Source organism: Pollachius pollachius (assembly GCF_949987615.1).
Source record: "Pollachius pollachius genome assembly, chromosome: 2".
NCBI lineage: Eukaryota > Metazoa > Chordata > Actinopteri > Gadiformes > Gadidae > Pollachius > Pollachius pollachius.
This window is the reverse complement of record NC_136935.1, coordinates 8,462,419-8,485,660: the sequence shown is the minus strand read 5'-3', so window position 1 is coordinate 8,485,660 and position 23,242 is coordinate 8,462,419. Positions and strand designations below refer to the sequence as shown.

Genomic DNA, 23,242 nt, shown 5'->3' with positions numbered 1-23,242 from the left:
AAAACTGTTAGATATCTAGTAGACTGTTTGAGCTCTCGTTCTAGAACCCTGTGGGATCCAGAACACGTGGAGGAAAATGCTAATCCATATTTATGCTCAGTATCAACATCTGAACGGCATGATATTTATTTAAAGTTGATTTCACAACGCTCAGTACTAATTATTAATATGCATCGTTTTCTTTTTGGCATTAGGGGTCACAAGATGTTATTAAGTAAATGTAACACATGAATGTTTGTGAGTGTGTGTGTGTGTGTGTGTGTGTGTGTGTGTGTGTGTGCGCGCGCGCTCTTCTTGAAAACATGAGTTAGTTGTGAGGATGGTTGTGGTATTGCATGAAGGTTTAACAGACAACTCAGTCTCTCTTTGAAACATGAGGAGGACTTGAAAAGAGTCTCTCGAAAGATTAAATTGAGTCTATAGTGCCATAAAGCAAAACAGCATCCATCACATGTGGTATAAACCGGTGAAAACCTGTTCAATCCGGTGTTATGGTGCCCCAGTCTAGTCCCATGGTTCTCTGGTTCCCTCCCAGCTGATGGGTGACCCTGGACACACTCTGATTAATAGATTTAATACACTTCAATGACCGCCCATCGAAAGGGTGGAACTTTTTGAAAGTATTTTTTATCTTGACTGTTTACATTCTGTTTGATAATGTTGGGGGGGGGCTTCATATTTTTACCGTAATAAAGCACACTTTGAGCAAGATGTTGGCTGTGTGTGTTTGTAAAGGAATGGATCCAAGAGACATATCTATAAATATTGGAAGATATAAATAAATTAATATGAAAATATCGATTTGGGAACATTACACGTACTAATCTGTTTACTTCTAGTAAAGTACACAAAACCGATTAGAATAACTTAAATCCGGAGTAAACCGGAGAGTTTGTCTATAAATATATGAATATTCAGGACATGAATAGCTGTGAGTATATACATTATTTTTTATATAGTTACATATATTACAGTATGTATTATAATATATTTAGTATATACATTAGTCCGCCACCAGAGGGCGCTCGGGGACCAGGTGGAAGCCCCGGTTCACCGGGCAGCGCCGTCCCGTCCTGCCGTGATTGGAGGCTCGTCCTCCCGCAGCTCACACCCCGCCGCGCCGCCGCCGAGCACTAGAAGGACACAACAAATCTGGCGACGATCACTTGTTTTGCAATGAAATATGAGTGGGATTTTAAAACCAAACGCTTGAACTGAAACGGAACTTAAAGGAGTGGCGCTTCAACGGGAGAATCAGGTAAAGTTGAATTCGGATTACAATCTGCGGTTGATTTAACAACGAGAAGTCGAGTTACGATCCGCGGTCTCCGGACTTTGGCTCTGGCTACCGCCTGGAGGCTCTGCATTCCGCCAGCTTCTGTTCTTGGTGTGTCTATATCTATAGATATGTATAAGTCTAAAGATATATAGTTATATATCTATATATATATACAGTGATGAATCCAAGATTCTCTTTCCGTCTTCCTCTATTGGATTAGTAAATTACAGCATAGAATTGGAGTGTGCGGTTATGGAAGAACCGGTCCAGATAAGTTTGCCTGGTGGCTCCCGGCCCGGGCCAGCGACTAGTCGGGCCCTGGTAGCTCCTGGCCCTTGTGGGTCCTGGCCCTGGTGACCTCCGGCCCTGACGGCTCCCGGCCCGCTGGCCCCCGGCCCTGGTGGCCCACTGGCCCCCAGCCATGGTGGCCCGCTGGCCCCGGTAGCCCCTGTGGCCCCCGGTCCTGGTGTCTCCCGGCCCGCTGGCCCCTGTGGCCCCCGGCCCCGGCGGCTCCTGTTGGGCCGAAGTGTGAAGAAACTGTTGACTTCTTAGCGTCGTTAGCCTAGCTCATTCGAGTTTTACTACTTCTTCTAGCTAAAGTACTGTACAACTAACTGAAATACTACTACTAAAGGACTAATAACTAAAGTACTTCAGGGTCACACACCATACTAACTTAAGTACTAGTAAGTTAACTAAAGTACTACTACTAAAGAAGTACTAATAACTAAAGTGCTTCAGGGTCACAAACACAGCATACCATACTTGCTAAAGTACTCATAACTAAAGTACTACTAAATAAAGTACTAGTAGTCACATACACACCATACTCTACTAATTAAAGTACTACTAACTACGGCTGTAGTGTGTCTGTAATTTGAAGAGGCTGTACTGTTTCTGTAGGTTGAAGCGGCTGTAATGTTTCTGTAGTTTGAGCGTCTGTAGTGTTTATGTAGTTTGAAGCAGCTGTAGTGCGGACTGTGAGCTGCCCTGGTGAAACATCTCGCTTTGGGATGTTAGGAAACATCAGGTCATCATGGTTAGGCTTAAGGATGTTAAGAAACTGCAAATACAGTCAGGCTCCTGCGGTACACACTGGTTTGCAATACTGGAACACACTGGTTTACCCTCACTAGGGCAGACTACACACTGGTTCACTGTACTGGTCCACTCTGAACACACTGGGTCACTACTGGTCCACTCTGAACACACTGGGTCAAGGTACTTGTACACACAGGGTATTATACTGGGTTACTACTGGTGTACTGGTACATACTGGGTGACCATACTTTTTTTCTGGTCCACTATAAAACCACTGGGTCACCATACTGGTTTACAGAGTCTGTGACTGGTTGGCGGGTAACCAGCCTGCAGTCAGGAGAGGAACCATGAGGAGGAAGAGCATGAGGGCCCCCCTTAGGAGGAGGTCCTCATGAGCAGGGACATCATCAGGGACCTCCGGTGCTGCTGATATTCAGGGGGATGTGATCTCGCTCCGTAGGGCATCACTGCGTTGGGCCCCACCATCTATCTACTCTATAGGTTGAATGTCATCTGGATAGTCAGCTGGTTCTGTAGATGTGGACTCTCTCGCTGTACCTCTCTAGAGCTAGGAGTCTGTATGTAGAGCTCGAGTCTAGAACTAGGAGTCTGTATCTAGAGCTAGGAGTCTGTACCTTTCCCTAGAGCTAGGAGTCTGTACCCTTCTCTAGAGCTGGGAGTCTGTACCTTTCCCTAGAGCTAGGAGTCTGTACCCTTCTCTAGAGCTATGAGTCTGTACCTTTCTCTAGAGCTATAAGTCTACCTTTCTCTAGAGCTAGGCGTCTTTATCTAGAGCTTGGAGTCTGTACCTTTCTCTAGAGCTAGGCGTCTTTATGTAGAGCTTGGAGTCTGTACCTTTCTCTAGAGCTAGGAGACCGTATCTAGAGCTAGGAGTCTGTAGCTTCTCTATAGCAGGCTATGCTACCTAGCATATTCTAGGTTCTGAGTCTTTGTGTTGTTTTCTCTTTTCTTCTCTCTCCCCCTTGTCTGTGTTTCTATGTCTCTCGCCCTGAGTGGCTGTAGTCTCCTTGGCTGGATAATGTTACAGAGGGAGAGTCCTGCGCTCTGACGGGGGAGGGAGGAGTGGGAGGGAAGGAGGGAGACAGAGGCAAGGAGAAGGAGAGAGGGAGAGCAGCAGGGATCAGGTTTCAGCCCCTGGCTGGAGACAGGCTGTCTGACGAGGAGGAGAGCGCGGCGCCTCCGCCCCTCCCCCGCCGCTCAACAGGCTGCAGCCCATAAATACAGTCTGGAGTCTAACCCTGTTAGAGAGGCTGCTGCTGATAGCAGGCTCCACCACCAGAGACCGGGGCCAGGAACCGGCCTCCTTCCTACTGGACAGGCTGACCTCTGGTCCACCTTCAGCAACCTCAAGGGAATGTTCTAGAGCAGCCCATTGACACCAGCCTCTAGGATCCACTTGTTAGGATGCAGTGGTTAGGATCCACTTGTCAAGATCCTCTAGTTAGGATCCACTCGTTAGGATCCACTAGCTAGCTCCCAATCAATAGGATCCACTCGTCATTATGGTGAGTCACACTCATATTAGTTTCTGTTATCTTATTCGATTGGTTTATGTGTCTGCGTGTGTGTGTGTTCTCTCCAGAGGAAAGTCAGATGTCTGTTATGGTATTGATCTGTGCGTTAAGCGCAATAATAATAATACAGAACCATTCAGCTGTGACACACCCCTCTGCTGTGTTGAGACACACCCCTATGCTGTGTGGAGCCACACCCCCTCTGTGTGTGTGTGTGTGTGTGTGTGTGTGGGGGAGTTGGTCTATTTCGATAGTGCCAATAGAGTCCCAGAACAGTTCTTCATGCTGGTCACAGAGCAGCCATTTTGTCTTCAAACAACATTTAGATTTCACTTTGTGTACATCAGGCCCCACCTCAACACTCAGTCAGCACCTCAGACCTCTAGCTTGACTGGTTACCTGTCTCACACACCTCTTACCTGTCTAACATGCCTTTTACCTTTCTCACAAACCTAGCTGTCCAGCACACCTGTTTAACACCTCTGTCTCCTAACCTGTGTAGCGGTGTTCACCAGAGAGTGTGAGCTACTAGTCAAATAGCCTCTGTGTGTCAAAACGCTTTACATGTTCAAAGCACTGTAGAACCAGTTCCAGGCAGCATGCTGATTAACTTCCTGCTAAGTAGTATCCGTCGACAGGGCAGTGTCCGTCTGTCTGTCTCCATGTCTGTCATGTTTGTTTTTCTATAGGACAGTGTCTTTCTGTCTATGATAGTGCTGGATAGTAAAGTATGTAGTGGGTGGAGGCTGTACTGCAGAGTGACGGTGTCTACAGCGGGTGGAGGCTGTACTGCAGAATGACGGTGTCTACTTACTCCACTAAAAATCAATTTTATTGCATCAATGGTCAGTCAGGTAAACAGTCCAGTGTTGGATACAGCGTCCATAGCGAGGGTCTGTCGTCATGGCAGTCATTTACAGAAATAACGCTGTACGCCCTAATTGATCAATCAGAATCACATCAAACAAAAGATGTGTCATAAGAATGTAACTGCTGGTCTGTGCTAGCTTGTGCCAACGGCTAATGGCTGCTCTATGTGTCTGATGCAGGACGTGCTACCGGCTAGCGGCTAACGGCTGGTGTGTGTGTGTGTGTGTGTGTCTGATGCAGGAAGTTCTAGCGGCTAATGGCTGGTGTGTGTGTTTGGTGCAGGACGTGCTAACGGCTAACGGCTGGTCTGTGTGTTTGATGCAGGACGTGCTCGCGGCCAGAGGCTCTGATGGGCGTGTGCAGAGGCCTTTGACGACAGCTTCCCGCCGTGGACTGACACACCGCCACCATGGAGACCATACACAGGTAAAAGCGGGGTCACCATGACAGGTGACGACGCCATGACAAGATATTTCTATCTGGAGGGTGGAGGAGTGTAGAGGAAGGAGGAATGGAGAGAGGGGGAGTCAGAAAGGGAGGAGGCGGAGGAGAGCTGAGCATTCTCCTGCTAATCCATCCGTTGAGACGAGGCATAAACAGAGGGCTGTAAACTCAGACTCTGGTCTGGAGCTCACCCACTGGGCTCCCAACTGGGAGGGCCCGCAGCCAAGGTCCACAGCCAGCCAGGGGCCCAGCCAGGGGCCACAGCCAAGGCCCGCAGTCAGGGGCCACAGCCAGCCAGGGGCAACAGCCAGGGGCCATGTCAGGGGCCACAGCCAGGGGCCATGTCAGGGGCCACTGCCAGCCAAGGGCCACTGCCAGCCAGGGGCCACTGCCAGCCAGGGGCCTCCGAACATTAATCTTAGAGCCCAGCTCGCCATCTAAACAGGCGCCAGTATTGCAGTCTGCTGGAGGACTTCCTGAGCGGGAAACGGACAAGCTTTATTTGGGGATTATTGATGTCTGGCGTCACGTCTCCAGGAGGGATGAATTATGGATGGCTCCCATCCTGTAGGCCCAATGTGTGTGTGTGTGTGTGTGTGTGTGTGTGTGTGTGTGATTCATCTATAGCAGTAGTGTTATATAAATGTTATCAATGTGTGTAAAGATAACTTTTTGTATTGGACTCAAGGTCCTAGGAGTCCATCTATATGTCGATATTAGCATTTGGTCTATTCCCGTTTTAAAACCAAACCCTTTTTGGTAGTTTGTGGTCCCTGGAGGATAAATTGTTTGAGGTACAGACCACCCTTCTCCTTAGTTTAAAGATATTGGTCTATAGTGGCGGCAGTAGCTCAGGAGCAAGAGTAGGTTGACTTGTAACCGCAAGGTTGCTAGTTTGATCCCCGTCTCCTCCGGGAGTGTCGAGGTGCCCCTGAGCAAGGTGCTTCACCCTGACTGCCCCCGACGAGCTGGCTGTCGCCCTGTGTGGTTGACACCGCATACATTCGGTGTGTGAATGTATGCATGAATGGGTGAATGTGAGGCAATATTCTAAAGAAATGCATTTACCATAGATATTATGTGCAAAAGGATTTTTGTCTATTTCAAACAATTTTAGGATCCTTAAGGAATTTAGTGTTTTTGACAAAATTCAAAATGGCGGGAAGTCGATCCAGGCGTAGGTCCCCGTCTCTTGAGATCTGTTCGCCATGAGGAGATGGGTGTGGGGGCACAAAATTCATGACATGACATTCAGTCATGACAAAGTCAAAGGGGTCAGGAGACATGCCGGTTCAAAGTTTGTGTTTTTGGACGATAGCTAGAGCGTTATTCAATGTTCATAGTCGAAAGCTGGAGAAAGTTTCATAAACAGCGACTCAATCAATCTATTGGAATAAAAAAAAGGCTCACCAATGCAAAGGTTGTCCTGCACCATGTGTTAGCCCCTAATCAAACAAACAAGGAAACATCATTTATCAACGTAGGAATGCACTCATGGCGTTGGTTTGGGGTCAGTACCTAAAACTGTAGCTTGAAAATAAAGATAATAAATGACATGACAACAATAGTGTGTTGCTTTACAACCACCCTCTTAATAACACAGCAATAATCCCCCTCTCCTCCCTCCTCTCCTCCCCCTCTCCAGGGCCGTGCTGCAGAACCGACTGAGGAGGTCCACCATCTGACCGACCAATCAGCTGCTACTACTGCAGCCCTGCTTACTCCCCACAGCCAACCACAGCTGAGGGGGTCTGGTCTCTAGAGGGTCTGGTCTCTAGAGGTTCTGGTCTCTAGAGGGTCTGGTCTCTAGAGGGTCTGGTCTCTAGTGGGTCGGTCTCTAGAGGTTCTGGTCTCTAGGTTCTGGTCTCTAGAGGGTCTGGTCTCTAGAGGGTCTGGTCTCTAGTGGGTCGGTCCCTAGAGGTTCTGGTCTCTAGGTTCTGGTCTCTAGAGGGTCTGGTCTCTAGAGGTTCTGGTCTCTAGAGGTTCTGGTCTCTAGAGGGTCTGGTCTCTAGTGGGTCGGTCTCTAGAGGTTCTGGTCTCTAGGTTCTGGTCTCTAGAGGGTCTGGTCTACAGAGGGTCTGGTCTACAGAGACCTGGTCTGAAGACATGGGTCTCCTTCGGACCCTGTGGATGGCCCTCCCATCTCTCTGCCTGCTGGTGTACAGCAGTGAAGGTACACACTCTATATATCTACCGCTCTATCTCTATATATCTACATCTATATCATATACTTCTATATCTCTAACCTGTAACCTCTTCTTTAGTGATTTTAAAGGTCTCTTTAAGGTCGGACCCTTTAGTTCTCCCACACACACACACACACACACTAGAGATGAGCAGATGGGCTTTTATTTCATCTGTAACCGCATTGCAAATGCTAAACTTGTGCATCATCTTGCGCTGCCATTGCCAAATGTCACTTCTGAGTCAAATCACTCCATAATCTCTTTTGAATTCCTTATTCCACGATTGGAAGGCTACAATTACGAGCTGTTTTAAAATTTAACTAATATCGAAACAAAATAACCCAGGAGCAGTCTCACCTACGAGACGTTTGCTTGGTGGCTTATAAGGAAGGTGCTGACACGAGAGACGACATGGAATGGATCGTCACCTAATTTAAACTTTTTGTTTCCTGTCTGTGTGTGTGTGTGTATCTAACAGTGTATATATATTTTTAATTTGACCATGTATATATATTTTTAATTTGATTAGTTAATACCGATCCGCGGTTTAGCCGCGGGGTCCGCAGCTGCAACTGCCAACCATGTAACACACACACACACACACACACACACACACTGACACACTCCTAACAGGAAGCTTTTGACCTGAGTGTTGCCACTTTCACTTCCTGCTGCAGCGTGATCCATTTCCTGTATGACTTCCTCATGAAGCTGGAGTCTTAAGCAGCCTATTGTGGTGTGAAATATGACTACACACACACACCATTCCACTCTAAAGGGATACCAAGATATCCCTTTTCTCTGTCCATCCACCTCTCTGCTCGGTGTTACTGGGGTCCAGATGTTTACTGGTTGTTTACTGGGGTCCAGATGTTTACTGGTTGTTTAATGGGGTCCAGATGTTTACTGGTTATTTACTGGGGTCCAGATGTTTACTGGTTATTTACTGGGGTCCAGATGTTTACTGGTTGTTTACTGGGGTCCAGATGTTTGCTGGTTGTTTACTGGGGTCCAGATGTTTTCTGGCTGTTTACTGGGGTCCAGATGTTTATTGGTTGTTTACTGGGGTCCAGATGTTTACTGGTTGTTTACTGGGGTCCAGATGTTTACTGGTTGTTTACTGGGTTCCAGATGTTTACTGGTTGTTTACTGGGGTCCAGATGTTTACTGGTTGTTTACTGGGGTCCAGATGTTTGCTGGTTGTTTACTGGGGTCCAGATGTTTTCTGGCTGTTTACTGGGGTCCAGATGTTTATTGGTTGTTTACTGGGGTCCAGATGTTTACTGGTTGTTTACTGGGGTCCAGATGTTTATTGGTTGTTTACTGGGGTCCAGATGTTTACTGGTTGTTTACTGGGGTCCAGATGTTTACTGGGGTCCAGATGTTTACTGGTTGTTTACTGGGGTCCAGATGTTTACTGGTTGTTTACTGGGGTGCAGATGTTTACTGGTTGTTTACTGGGGTCCAGATGGTGACTGGTTGTTTACTGGGGTCCAGATGTTTACTGGTTGTTTACTGGGGTCCAGATGTTTATTGGTTATTTACTGGGGTCCAGATGTTTACTGGTTGTTTACTGGGGTCCAATTGTTAACTGGTCCCAGATGTTGACCTGTTGATGCGGTTCTCCAGCTGCAGGGCAGAACCCGGACCACGTGCTCCAGGGTACGGGGGTGAACCCGGACCCCGGGCCCCGGGGGGACGACTCCACCGTGGCCCCCGAGGACGCCGCCCGCTTCCTCAGCTGCTACTGCTCCGGATACTGCCCTGAGGGCGCCATCAACAACACCTGCCAGTCAGTAGAACCCTCTAGAACCACATCTAGAACCACCAGTCAGTAGAACCCTGCAGAACGCGCTCCAACTGCACCTCAAACACGGTACAACTCTGTTTGTGTGTGTGTGTGTGTGTGTGTTTGTGTGTGTAGGACTAACGGTCAGTGCTTCGCCATCATTGAGGAAGACGAACACGGAGACGACGTCATCACCTCGGGCTGCGTCAAGTACGAGGGCTCGCACTTCCAGTGCAAGGTACACGCGCACACGTTAACACAAACACGTTTCACGCAAGCACGCTTGCACACACACATGCACACACGCGCTTTTGATCCTGTATTGCAGTGAACTGATCATGTATTGATCCTGTGTTGGTGTGAACTGATCATGTATAGATCCTGTATTGGTGTGTATTCATTATGTATTGATCCTGTATTGGTGTGTATTCATCATGCATTCATCCTGTATTGCTGTGTATTCATCATGCATTCATCCTGTATTGCTGTGGACTGCAGGACTCCCCCATGGCCCAGACCAGGAGGACCATCGAGTGCTGCAACTCGGACTTCTGTAACAAAGACCTCCAGCCCACCCTACCGCCCCCCATAGAGCTGGGTACATAGAAATACATTATGAACATATATACTACACCTTTAACACACCGTATACTACACCTTTAACACACCTTATACTACACCTTTAACACACCGTATACTACACCTTTAACACACCGTATACTACACCTTTAACACACCGTATACTACACCTTTAACACACCGTATACTACGCCTTTAACACACCGTATACTACGCCTTTAACACACCATATACTACACCTTTATCACACCGTATACTACACCTTTATCACACCGTATACTACACCTTTAACACACCGTATACTACACCTTTAACACACCGTATACTACACCTTTATCACACCGTATACTACACCTTTATCACACCGTATACTACACCTTTAACACACCGTATACTACACCTTTAACACACCGTATACTACACCTTTAACACACCGTATACTACACCTTTAAGCACCGTATACTACACCTTTAACACACCGTATACTACACCTTTAACACACCGTATACTACACCTTTAACACACCGTATACTACACCTTTAACACACCTTTATCACACCGTATACTACACCTTTATCGTACTGTGTACTACACCTTTATCGTACTGTGTACTACACCTTTAACAGACCATTTACTACACCTTTATCATACTGTGTACTACACCTTTAACACACCGTTTACTACACCTTTATCGTACTGTGTACTACACCTTTAACAGACCGTTTACTACACCTTTATCATACTGTGTACTACACATTCAACAGACCGTTTACTACACCTTTATCGTACTGTGTACTGCTCCATTGTGTATCACACCATTCCCTTTAAACACCACGGGCCAGTTGCTCTGTCAGTTAGCATTGCGCTAGCTGTGCTGCGCTTTAAAACCGTACTCCTCAAAACTGAGGTTTTGGAGTTTAACACGCAGCTGCCCACGAGGTTGAACGTGATTGCTGTGTAACGACTCACACAGGATCAGCTGATTCCTAGTTAAACTCGGGTTAAACTGCTTGGAAACCGGAAGTACTCTGATCTCTAGTATAACCCAGCAGATGCAGTCTCAACTTAATGGTGGATGCATTTTGTGCTATAATTACCAACAAAAACTTAATGGGAACCTAAAGTGAATTTTAATCTAATAAAACGCAAATAATGTTGAAATATTTTATGAAATAGTCTTGGCTACTTTTTGTGGAAATCTGAGTCTGGAATCTGAATCTGCCCTCAACTAGGCTACGTCAATCAACAAATCAATTACTTGTCGTTGTTTTCTCTTGGTGTGTGTATACAGACGTGATTAATTAATTAATTGAAGATCAGTCCCTCCAGTAAAATGCGGCGTTTTTTGTGATTGTTGCGGTCAAAAATCCTTGATTATGCGGCACGTTTTCTTAAAAAATGCGATGAAATATGCGGCATATTTATGCAATTTCATGCGATAAATTTGCGGGAACTTGCAAAAATTGCGGGAACTTGCGAAAAAATGCAGGAACTTGCGAAAAATGCAGCTTTTCGATGACGTTCACGTCGCGTAATTACGTCACTTCATAACGTTTCCATGGCAACAGGGGGAAATGGCTGCTCTTGTGTGAAGTAAACGCAACATTATTCAACTTTCTTTTTTTTTATGTGACTTTTTTGCAACGAAAATGCCCCCCGCATGAATATGCGGACTTTGGCTGATTATACGTTGAATTATGCGATCGCATAATCGCGTTTTTCTGGAGGGACTGGAAGATGAATTAATATGTGAGTAATTAGGGTCATTTCACACCTATACATTCTCGGAGAAGGAGAGGGTAGTTATGATGAACATGTCGCGGATAGAAAACTACAACGAGGAGCAAAAGTTATATTTGCTGCACTGCATTCGAGGTGTTGTGGACACAATGGAAAATCCTAGGAAAGACGCCACCACCACGCTGCGTAAAGCTACTGCTGAGCGGACGCACAACCAAGATCTGGGCCCCGTGAGCTGTGAAATATCACTGCTTATTCCTAATATACTAAGTGCAATAGAGGGTGTACACGATAGTGATAGTGTTCATCAGGTACACCAATCAGCTAAGTTGTTTTAATATCTCATATTTGGTGTGTGAGGGCGCAGGCTAGGTTACTGATATGGCATATATATGATATCTTTCTTTTTTAATTCCAGGGCATCAAGCAACTCCTATATTGTAGCCTTTATTGTACTGAAGGCCTCACTGGTGTAAATGTATCATTCATTATTATTAATACTAATAATAATAATTCATAAAAGTAATTCTATGTGTCTGTGTGTCGGCTATGATGGAGCCTTGTTTCATCCTGCAAACTGGTTTAGTCTCCTCTAAAACCATGTCAGTTTCGAGATTAGACTAACACGCACAAAATATGATATCTAGTGTCTGATGTGAAATTCTCTGAAGACACAGCAATTGAGATCAAGGTAAAACGCAGCTGCAGGTTAAACCACAGGTACATATGACACAGCAATGGAGCTTAAGACGTGACGTGACTTCTTGCGTCATCCACGAGTTTAAATCCTTGTTAAACTCTAAAAAGGGGCCAAGCAAGCGACAGAGCAATTGCCCCCACATGGTTATATTATAACACCTCGTAACATTTGCTCTAGCTTCAGCTCTTCCCTGATTGGCTGCTGTGTTTCCAGGTGGCTTCGACAGTGCTCATTGGCTGGCCTTCTTCATCTCCATGACGATCTGCTGCTGTACCCTGATCTGTGTGACTGTAGTCTGTTACTACCGGTAATACACCAACATATAGCTTTACTTATCTATACAAGTATATTATACACTCATCTATACTCATTATTAACGCCCTAATCTTCATTATTTATAAACTAATCTATAGTACTACCTATATACACAAATCTATTGTACTACTTATATACAATTATCTACAGTACTTAACACTAGACGCCATAGTACTACTTATATACACTACTATTTAGTACTACCTATTAATGTGTGTGTGTGTGTGTCTGTGTGTGTGTCAGGTATAAGTGGCAGAGCGAGCGCCAGCGTTACCGTAGAGACCTGGAGCAGGACGAGGTGGTGATCCCGGCAGGGGAGTCGCTGAAGGACCTGATCCACCACTCACACAGCTCCGGCAGCGGCTCAGGCCTTCCCCTGCTGGTAGGAGCTTTGAACTGCAGCCTCATCTATTATATACTGTAATATAGTCGCTCTCCCTCTCCTGGTAGGAGCGCTGTACACCAGCCTCATTATATACTGTAATGTAGTCACACTCCCCTGCTGGTAGGAGCTCTGTACCGCAACCTTATTATATGCTGTAATGTAGTCACACTCCCCCTGCTGGTAGGAGCTCTGCACTGCAGCCTCATCTATTATATACTGTAATGTAGTCGCATGCCCCCCGCTGGTAGGAGCTATGTACTGCAGCCTCATCTATTATATACTGTAATGTTTAGTACAAGAGCAATGACTATATAATATATATTAGAATGTAATGCCTATGTTGCGCCTGGACCGTAGAAACTGATACAGTTGGATGAATGTCAACAGAGCTACATTTAAAACGATTACAATTCAATCTGAAATGTTTCTGCTGGTGTTTTTATATTTATAATTTACTTTTTCATATCAAGAAATGTGTCATCGGTTGACAAAATGTCCTGGGTAAGAGAAGCAAAGCAAGTGAACCTGTGGTAGCTGTGTAGCGCCCAGTTAGCTGTATAGCGCCCAGTTAGCTGTGTAGCGCCCAGTTAGCTTTGTTAGCTGTGTAGCGCTCAGTTAGCTGTGTTAGCTGTGTAGCGGCAAGTTAGCTGTGTAGGGTCCAGTTAGCCGTGTTAGCTGTGTATGGGCCATTTTGCTATGTGAGCTGGTTTAGCTGTGTAGCGTCCAGGTAGCTGTGTTAGCTGTTTAGCGCCCAGTTAGCTGTGTTAGCTGTGTAGTGGCCAGTTAACTGTAGCGCCCAGTTAGCTGTGTTAGCTGTGTAAGCTGTGTAGCGCTCAGTTAGCTGTGTTACCTGTGTAGCGCACCTGTATAGTGCCTAGTTAGCTGTGTAGCACCCAGTTAGCTGCGTAGCGCCCAGTTAGCTGTAGTTGGTTGTGTAGCACCAAGCACAAAGTTAGCTGTGTCTCTAGGGGTAACGTGTGTGTGTGTGTGTGTGTGTGTAGGTCCAGAGGACCATCGCTAAGCAGATCCAGATGGTGCGGCAGGTGGGGAAGGGGCGGTACGGCGAGGTGTGGCTGGGCCGCTGGCGGGGGGAGAAGGTGGCCGTCAAGGTGTTCTTCACCCGCGAGGAGGCGTCCTGGTTCAGGGAGACGGAGATCTACCAGACGGTCCTGATGAGGCACGACAACATCCTGGGTACGTACTGGGGATACTGGTCCTACTGGGTATACTGGTCCTCATGAGGCACGACAACTTACTGGGTACGTACTGGGGATAGTGGGTATACTGGGTATACTAGTCACACTGGGATTACGGGGTATACTGGTCCTCATGAGGCACGACAACATCCTGGGTACATACTGGTTAAACTGGTTAAACTGGTGCTGATGAGGTACGACAACATACTGGTCATACTGGTCCTGATGAGGCACGACAACATCCTGGGTATGTACTGGTTTATACTGGTCCATACTATTCCTCACCACACCGTCCGGAGACAACACACTGGGTACATCCTGGTTATACTGGTTTATACTGGTCCACACCGGTCCTCACCACACCTCCCCATGAGACAACCCACTGGGTACGTCCTGGTTAAACTGGTCCTCAGCAGACTGGTAAACTATGAGCTGTCAGTCAACGTAGCCCCTCCCCCTCAGGCTTCATCGCGGCGGACATCAAGGGCACGGGCGCACTGACGCAGCTCTTCTTGATCACGGACTACCACGAGAAGGGCTCGCTGTACGACTTCCTGCGGGTGAGCAGCCTGGACTCCGCTGGCCTGCTGCGGCTGGCCTACTCGGTGGCGTGTGGCCTCTGCCACCTCCACACCCAGATCTACGGCACGCAGGGCAAGCCCGCCATCGCCCACCGCGACCTCAAGAGCAAGAACATCCTGATGAAGAAGAACGGCACCTGCTGCATCGCCGACCTGGGCCTGGCCGTCAAGTTCAACAGGTGAGCCTGCCCACCTCCCGCAGGCCAAACCCCGCCCGCACCTGACCACGACCACGCCCTGACCATGCCCGACCACGACCTGACCACGCCCGACCATGCCTTATCGCACCCAACCGAACACGTCAGACTACGCCCAAACTCGCCTTCCCCACCATACCCAGTAACAGTTGTTTGAGTGACAGGTGATGTTGAGTGACTGCTGATGTTGAGTGACTGCTGATGTTGAATGACAGATGATGTTAAGTGACAGATGATGTTGAGTGACTGCTGATGTTGAGTGACTGCTGATGTTGAGTGACTGCTGATGTTGAGTGACTGCTGATGTTGAGTGACTGCTGATGTTGAATGACAGATGATGTTAAGTGACAGATGATGTTGAGTGACTGCTGATGTTGAGTGACTGCTGATGTTGAGTGACTGCTGATGTTGAGTGACTGCTGATGTTGAATGACAGATGATGTTGAGTGACTGCTGATGTTGAGTGACTGCTGATGTTGAGTGACTGCTGATGTTGAGTGACTGCTGATGTTGAGTGACTGCTGATGTTGAGTGACTGCTGATGTTGAGTGACTGCTGATGTTGAGTGACTGCTGATGTTGAGTGACTGCTGATGTTGAGTGGCAGATGATGTTGAGTGACTGCTGATGTTGAGTGACTGCTGATGTTGAGTGACTGCTGATGTTGAGTGACTGCTGATGTTGAGTGACTGCTGATGTTGAGTGACTGCTGATGTTGAATGACAGATGATGTTAAGTGACAGATGATGTTGAGTGACTGCTGATGTTGAGTGACTGCTGATGTTGAGTGGCAGATGATGATGAGTGACAGCTGACATCGCGCTGCCCCCCCCCCCAGCGACACCAACGAGACGGACGTGCCGCTGAACCCCCGCGTAGGCAGCCGGCGCTACATGGCGCCCGAGGTCCTGGACCAGCGGCTCGACAAGAACCACTTCAACGCCTTCATCATGGCCGACATGTACAGCTACGGGCTGGTGCTGTGGGAGCTGTGCCGCCGCACCGCCACCGCAGGTAACACATATACTAATGCTGCTATATATACTACTACAGTATATATAGGGGCATGCTACTATATATATATACTATAGAGACATGTACAGCTACGGGCTGGTGCTGTGGGAGCTGAGCCGCCGCAGGTACTACTAATACTACTACTACTACTACTTCTACTATGTATACATTATATAAACTATATTCTACTATATACTATATTATATATATATATATATATATATATATATATATATATATATATATATATACACACACACTTCTGTTCAAAAGTTTGGGCTCACCCAGACTAGTTCATGTTTTCCAGTTTTCAGCTGTGCTAACATAATTGCACGAGGGTTTTCTAATCATCAATTCGCCAATATTAGTGTATTAGTGTGTATGAAGGGTCTAACTGAAGGTGTATTAGTGTGTATGAGGGGTCTAACTGAAGGTGTATTAGTGTGTATGAAGGGTCTAACTGAAGGTGTATTAGTGTGTATGAGGGGTCTAACTGAAGGTGTATTAGTGTGTATGAGGGGTCTAACTGAAGGTGTATTAGTGTGTATGAGGGGTCTAACTGAAGGTGTATTAGTGTGTATGAAGGGTCTAACTGTGTATGTGGGGTCTAACTGAAGGTGTATTAGTGTGTATGAAGGGTCTAACTGAAGGTGTATTAGTGTGTATGAGGGGTCTAGCTGAAGGTGTATTATTGAGTATGTGGGGTCTAACTGAAGGTGTATTAGTGTGTATGAGGGGTCTAACTGAAGGTGTATTAGTGTGTATGAGGGGTCTAACTGAAGGTGTATTAGTGTGTATGAGGGGTCTAACTGAAGGTGTATTAGTGTGTATGAGGGGTCTAACTGAAGGTGTATTAGTGTGTATGAGGGGTCTAACTGAAGGTGTATTAGTGTGTATGAAGGGTCTAACTGAAGGTGTATTAGTGTGTATGAAGGGTCTAACTGAAGGTGTATTAGTGTGTATGAGGGGTCTAACTGAAGGTGTATTAGTGTGTATGAGGGGTCTAACTGAAGGTGTATTAGTGTGTATGAGGGGTCTAACTGAAGGTGTATTATTGAGTATGTGGGGTCTAACTGAAGGTGTATTAGTGTGTATGAGGGGTCTAACTGAAGGTGTATTAGTGTGTATGAGGGGTCTAACTGAAGGTGTATTAGTGTGTATGAAGGGTCTAACTGTGTATGTGGGGTCTAACTGAAGGTGTATTAGTGTGTATGAGGGGTCTAACTGAAGGTGTATTATTGAGTATGTGGGGTCTAACTGAAGGTGTATTAGTGTGTATGAGGGGTCTAACTGAAGGTGTGTATGTGGGGCAGGGGCGCCGCTAGGGGTTTTGGGCCCCATGAAAATAATCTTTACAGGGCCCCCAACACAGCGGCAAAAATTTTTGATGCTATTTTACATACAATTATGCATTTTAATGGTATTTTTGACTATCATTACCATATTTGTGAAAGAAGAACAGCATGACAGTTGACATGTACAGTAGGGGAAGAACTGAGCACTCTGAATACAATGGAATTCATTTTGAGTAATTTATTTGCTGCACCACTGATTCTTAAATTGGAAATAAACTCTTCCATGAAAAAATAGCAATTATAATCAGTGGAGAGAAAAAAATCTCAGCAAAAACAAAAACGCCATCAGAATACAAAATGGCCATATATGATTTCTCATCATTTAAGTAGAACTTAATATATGAAAGAATGGCAAATATATAATATAACGTTGCCGACTGAGTCAAGCTTCCTTTTGCAACCTTTCAATCACTGGTCCTTGCTCAACTCTTCTCACCCAAAGCCCAACGCCGAGCCTTCTCATGTGCAAAATCACTTATCAGGTCTTTGAAGTCCAGCTTTCTAGCCAACTGACTCTCAATTGACAGCATGGCAAGACTGCAAAGTCTTTCCTGAGACATTGTGGACCTCAAATAGTTTTTTCTCATTTTTAGTTTACTGAACGCTCTCTCACCACCAGCAACAGTAACTGGCAGGGTGCAAAATATGCGCAAGGCGATGCACACTTCTCCAAAGATGCTTTGCAGCTGCAGCTTACAAATTGCATTCAGGAGTTCAAGAGGGGACAGGTTAGGGGGGAAGTTGGCTGCATATACACTGTTTAGGTGTCTTACTTGATTTTCAAAATCAGGAGTAAGATCACTAGAATACTTTGTGATCAGTGGTTGGCACACAGAAGAGATTTTGCCCTCACTAATCTGCCCAACTTTCAGAACAGCAGAAAACTCGTTGACAATATGTGCAATGCCCCGGAACCTAGTATCCAAGTCACTGATGATACGGTCCATGGCTGTATAAAACACAGTGTTCCGAAACACTGTTTCTGAACTCTCCTGAGTTGTCTCCTCTTCAGCGGTTTCATCATGGAATCTCCGCCTTTTCTTCTGGCGGCTGGACTCCTTGCTTAACTGAGGTGTAACATTCATTTCCCCAGCTATCAACTTTGCCTCAGCTAGGAGAGTGTCCCATGCATCTCTTAGAGACTGCATCTCTTCTGTCAAGTCTCTGATATTGGCTGCTTCTATGTCAAGTGATATTTTTCCTGACTGGAGAATAACATTCCTGTTGTCAATACTTTGCAGTACCTTCAGCCAGACAGTGAGAAGAACAACAGCATCAAATGACATGAAGTATTTCCTCAAACCATTAGCTTCTGATCTTGCTTCACTGGTGAGACTGCATGTCATAACTATGCTATCAAGGGATTTGAGGACAGAAGGTAGGTGCTTTGCCACAGGTTTAACAGCCTCAATCCTTGCACTCCAGCGGGTATCAGATAGGCGATGCAATGAGCAACCTGTTTGGTCTTTATAGATGGCCCAACGCTCTGGGCTGCCACTTACAAATGTGTACAGGCGATTTATGCAGCCGAAAAATGTGGATACCTCTGGGCTTGACTGTGCAGCATGCACACCAACAAGATTTAATGTGTGGGAGGCACATGGTGAATAAGTAGCCAGCTTGTTTTTCTTCAGTATTTGAGCTTGGACTCCCTTTATTTTCCCTGACATGTTAGCCCCGTTGTCATAGCCCTGCCCTCTGCAATCACCGATGTCTATCCCATGGTCACGAAGAACTGCATGAATCATCTCTGCGATCTCACTCCCCGTCTTTTTGTGAAAATCCCTGAATTCAAGGAACCTCTCCGTAATTTCCCACTCATCTTTTTCTTTGTCATATTTAACATACCTTAGGAGCACCACATTTTGCTCAGTATGGGAAATGTCTGGTGTGGCATCACAGATGACAGCATAATATATGGCATCCTCCCGTTCCTGCAGAATTCTTTTCAGAACTCGTCGTCCACATAAGTTGATAAACTCATTCTGACTGTCAGAGCTAAGATAATGTGTTAGCCTGGTTCCTTTTCCTTCTTTTTGTTTTTGTTTGTTGTCCCTGATTTTTTTAAAGTGCTCTTTCAGCAGAGGATCATAATGTGACAAGAGCTCCAGTGTGCCTAGGAAATTGCCATTATGAATGTCATCTAGGTCTTTGGTTTTGCATCTGAAAGGCAGGTTTCTTGAGGCCAAGTGTAGGGTTACGTCTAAGAGTCTCTCCAAGATGGCTCTATTTTTCTCTATTTCTGTTTGCAACTCCTTATTTAACAGAGAATCCACACCTCTATCTTTCATTACAGATCCTTGCAGATTTTTCCATCTTAAGTAGCAATCTCTATGTGCCTCACTCCTCTCATGGACTGGGAATTTATTGTACATTCGACGCCACTCCACATCACACATTTTATACCCATTTTGACTGGTCAGTGCATTAGTGGAAGGCTTTTTCTGTACATGGGAGAAAAGCACACATGGTATGCAATAAAGTGAATTATTACTTTGACTAAAAGTCAGCCAGTCTGTTTACCTTTTCTCTTTTATTTGCTGCCTTTGTATAATTCAGGTAGTCAGGGAATGGCTTCCCCTTTGAATCACATGGCATTTCTACTTCTTTCTCTCTCATGGCCAATTTCCTTACTATCTTCTCCCTATCCTGATCAGTTAAAGCTGCTGGCCAGAAACCAGGGTCATCAGTCAAATGATCTTCTTCCCTTTCAAAGACCTGAACATCAGCTTGTTGTTCTTCCTGCCTCTCTGTTGTCTTTCTGGCTCTTTCTGTATTCAGTCCATCCTCCTCTGAATTCCTTTCAACTTCTTCGCCCTCACTCTCTGTCGCCTGTGTTTCTGCACTCTCACTGTCATCTGTACCCTCTTCCATCTCTTCCTCCACTTCCTCCACATCCCTTCCTGACAATCCAGAAGAGGGTCCTGGACCTGGCTCTGTAGAGTGTACATGACATACATTAATTATATAGGATTTCCTATAATATAACTATTTGTAATAGCATAGTCACCAACATGTAAACTTCTCTGATTGGACTGAGAGCAGTCACCCCAGTCTGCTGCACACACCACAGATGTTCTCCTCTGTTCTTACTGCACGTCTTCTATTTCATTTTTTAAAAGGGTTTATGCTTTTTAAACCATTAAAATTGTTCAAAATGCCTTTTATTTAATTCATTTTCTTAATGAATTACCTTCATCTTTGTATTGTTTTGAGACTGTAGTAAAATGTATTATATTTTGTATTATATTATGTATTATTATTATTATTATTTCAACACACACAGCTGCTCACCTCCTTCCTCATGTGGGGGCACTGGGGCTGATTCAGGGGCAGGGGGAGTTGGGGGCTGACAGACAGCTGCTGCAGCTTCTGGTGCACTTGACTCTGTTCAGAACGAGGCATCATTTTCACAGAGGGGAGATCAACTATTATTGAATAAGAACAGCTTGATAAATGTTTGACTGGATTGATTATTTAACTAATATAGCAGTAAAATGTAAAAATCCAGAGTTTTCTTGAGCTAACATGGTGAGAAAAGTGAGCTAGCTTATAGACCACAGACAGGGACAAAGTTAATATCCATAACTTTCCACCACAACAAACCCACCTTTCTTTTGGAAATACTGGGTGACATATTGTCGACCCTTCAACTCCTTCTCCTCTCTTAATTTATTTTCCTTTCTTTTTTGGCTGCCTGATTTTTGAGGCATACTGCTGTCTCCTCCGCTTTGCCCGCTGTGGCCGCCGGTGCGCTACCGCAGCTGATCCACTCGGACTGAACCATTTTACGTAAATAGAGGGGGGGAAGGGGGGGCCCTGCAGGGGTTGATGCTTCCAAAACAGATAAAGGAATTGTTACCAGGACATGGAAAATAAAACATGTGTGATTATATGTTAGTTAATAACTTAGTGTCATTATTTTTTCTGTATTATAATTTCATCATCATTAGGTGCCTCTCTGGGTCCCCCCTCCATCATGGGCCCCTAGAATCCGTCTCCTTTACCCCCCCTTTTCGGCGCCCCTGATGTGGGGTCTAACTGAAGGTGTATTAGTGTGTATGTGGGGTCTAACTGAAGGTGTATTTGTGTGTATGAGGGGACTGACGGTGTTTTCTCCAGGCATGGTGGAGGAGCAGCAGCTGCCCTACTACGACCTGGTGCCCCCCGACCCCACCTACGAGGACCTGGTGGAGGTGGTCTGTGTGAAGGGGCAGCGGCCCACCCTCTCCCCCCGCTGGGGCAGTGACGAGGTAACCCCACCCACAACCAGTCTTCCACTGGTAACCCCACCCACAACCAGTCTTCCACTGGGAACGCCACCCACAACCAGTCTTCCACTGGGAACCCCACCCACAACCTGTCCACCCCTGGGAACCCCACCCACAACCAGTCCACCAATGGGAACCCCACCCACAACCAGTCCACCCCTGGGAACCCCACCCAATCACATCCACAAATGACATTACTGCTGTTCATTTGGAAAGTAACCATTCTAACTGGTGTGTCTCTGTGTCTTCCTCCTCTTTCTTTCTTTCTTTCTTCCCCCCCCTCCCGGTGTCTCTCGCCCAGGTACTACGCTCCATGGTGAAGCTGATGTCAGAGTGCTGGGCCAGTAGCCCCGCCTCCCGGCTCACCGTCCTCCGCGTGAAGAAGACCCTCGCCAAGATGGTGGAGTCCCAGGACATCAAGATCTAGACCTCCACCCGAGACCTCCTCCACCCGAAACCTCCTCCACCCTAGACCTCCAGCCTAGACCTCCATCCCTAGACCTCCTCCGACCCTAGACCTCCTCCACCCCTAGACCCTCCTCCACCCTAGACCCTCCACCCTAGACCCTCCACCCTAGACCCTCCTCCCCTAGACCCTCCACCCTAGACCCTCCACCCTAGACCTCCTCCGCCCTAGACCCTCTTCCCTAGACCTCTTCCCGAGACCCTCGACCTCCTCCACCCTAGACCTCCTCCACCCTCGACCTCCACCCTCGACCTCCACCCTGTCCCTCCCGAGTGGGGGCCTTGCTTTCTGTGAAAGCTAAGAGGCAACAGAAGATTTGATTGGAGAATGGGGTAAGGGGCGGGTCTTTGATGCCGTCTTCTTACAGGCTGACGAACTGTTAAGGCTCAGCCTGAAGCCACGCCCCCACCATGATGCCACACCTATTATCCATGAGACCACGCCCCTCTGTGTGATAGGGGTGTCAGTCCGGCCATATTGATCAGTGTACATAGATGACCTTAGACCCTAGCATCACCTGTGTGTTACAGGAAGTGATGTAACTTCCTGCTAACTTGCTGTATGTGTAACTTGATGTGATTCTTTGTTTAATCCGTGCCGTGTATTAAACAACGTAATGTATTGTATCCTAGCGTTAGCATAGCAGTACATGTGTGTTCGTATCCTAGCTTTAGCATAGCAGTTCCTGTGTGTTCGTATCCTAGCTTTAGCATAGCATTACATGTGTAAGTGTATCCTAGCTTTAGCATAGCAGTACATATGTATTTGTATTTTAGCTTTAGCATAGCAGTACATGTTTGCATGCATGCCAGTGTGCACATGTAGGCTGTGTGTAGCTGGTGAGAGAGGAGCTGTCTGGGAGGTGTTTGTTCTCCTCTCTCCTGATCCTCGGTACAGGGGGGTGTCTTATACGTTTACCCAGAAGACACCTCTGTATTCAGTCTGTCCAATGTATCCATTTTTAAGTAAATAACCTTATTTTAGTACACTACACATCTGTGTGAGCCTGTTTCTTCCACCTGTCTCACTGCTCTAACGTGTCTCACCTGAGTGCTTGTCTCACCGCTCACCAAACCATTTTGACCTCTGGTTGGACCGAACCCCAAAGACTGGTCCTACTGGTCTCGCCCAGTGGCTGGTGGTGGTGCGTTAGTCTCCAGAGACCAAGGAGAAAAAAACACAAATGGCTCTGGAATAGTGTCTGATCTCAGGTCTGGTAACGCATCCAGTCTGATCTCAGGTCTGGTAACGCATCCAGTCTGATCTCAGGTCTGGTAACACATCCAGTCTGATCTCAGGT

General features: G+C 46.4%; 1 protein-coding gene across 2 annotated transcripts; it reads left to right on the top strand.

The window, feature by feature from the left end:
- Positions 1 to 1,117: 1,117 nt before the first annotated feature.
- bmpr1aa (bone morphogenetic protein receptor, type IAa) lies at positions 1,118 to 22,933 on the top strand. Of its 2 annotated transcripts, XM_079758542.1 has the most exons (14): positions 1,118 to 1,258; positions 5,050 to 5,151; positions 6,815 to 7,135; positions 7,168 to 7,342; positions 8,985 to 9,147; positions 9,280 to 9,382; positions 9,643 to 9,742; positions 12,377 to 12,470; positions 12,722 to 12,860; positions 13,865 to 14,057; positions 14,522 to 14,819; positions 15,675 to 15,850; positions 21,328 to 21,458; positions 21,778 to 22,933. In XM_079758542.1, exons 4-14 carry the CDS (start codon positions 7,276 to 7,278, stop codon positions 21,901 to 21,903), a joined length of 1,590 nt encoding a protein of 529 aa, XP_079614668.1. In that variant the 5' UTR covers positions 1,118 to 1,258; positions 5,050 to 5,151; positions 6,815 to 7,135; positions 7,168 to 7,275; the 3' UTR covers positions 21,904 to 22,933. The 2 variants fall into 2 exon arrangements, with proteins under 2 accessions (XP_079614668.1, XP_079614667.1); XM_079758541.1 differs by having other exon boundaries at positions 6,815 to 7,342.
- The last annotated feature ends 309 nt before the right edge of the window (positions 22,934 to 23,242 follow it).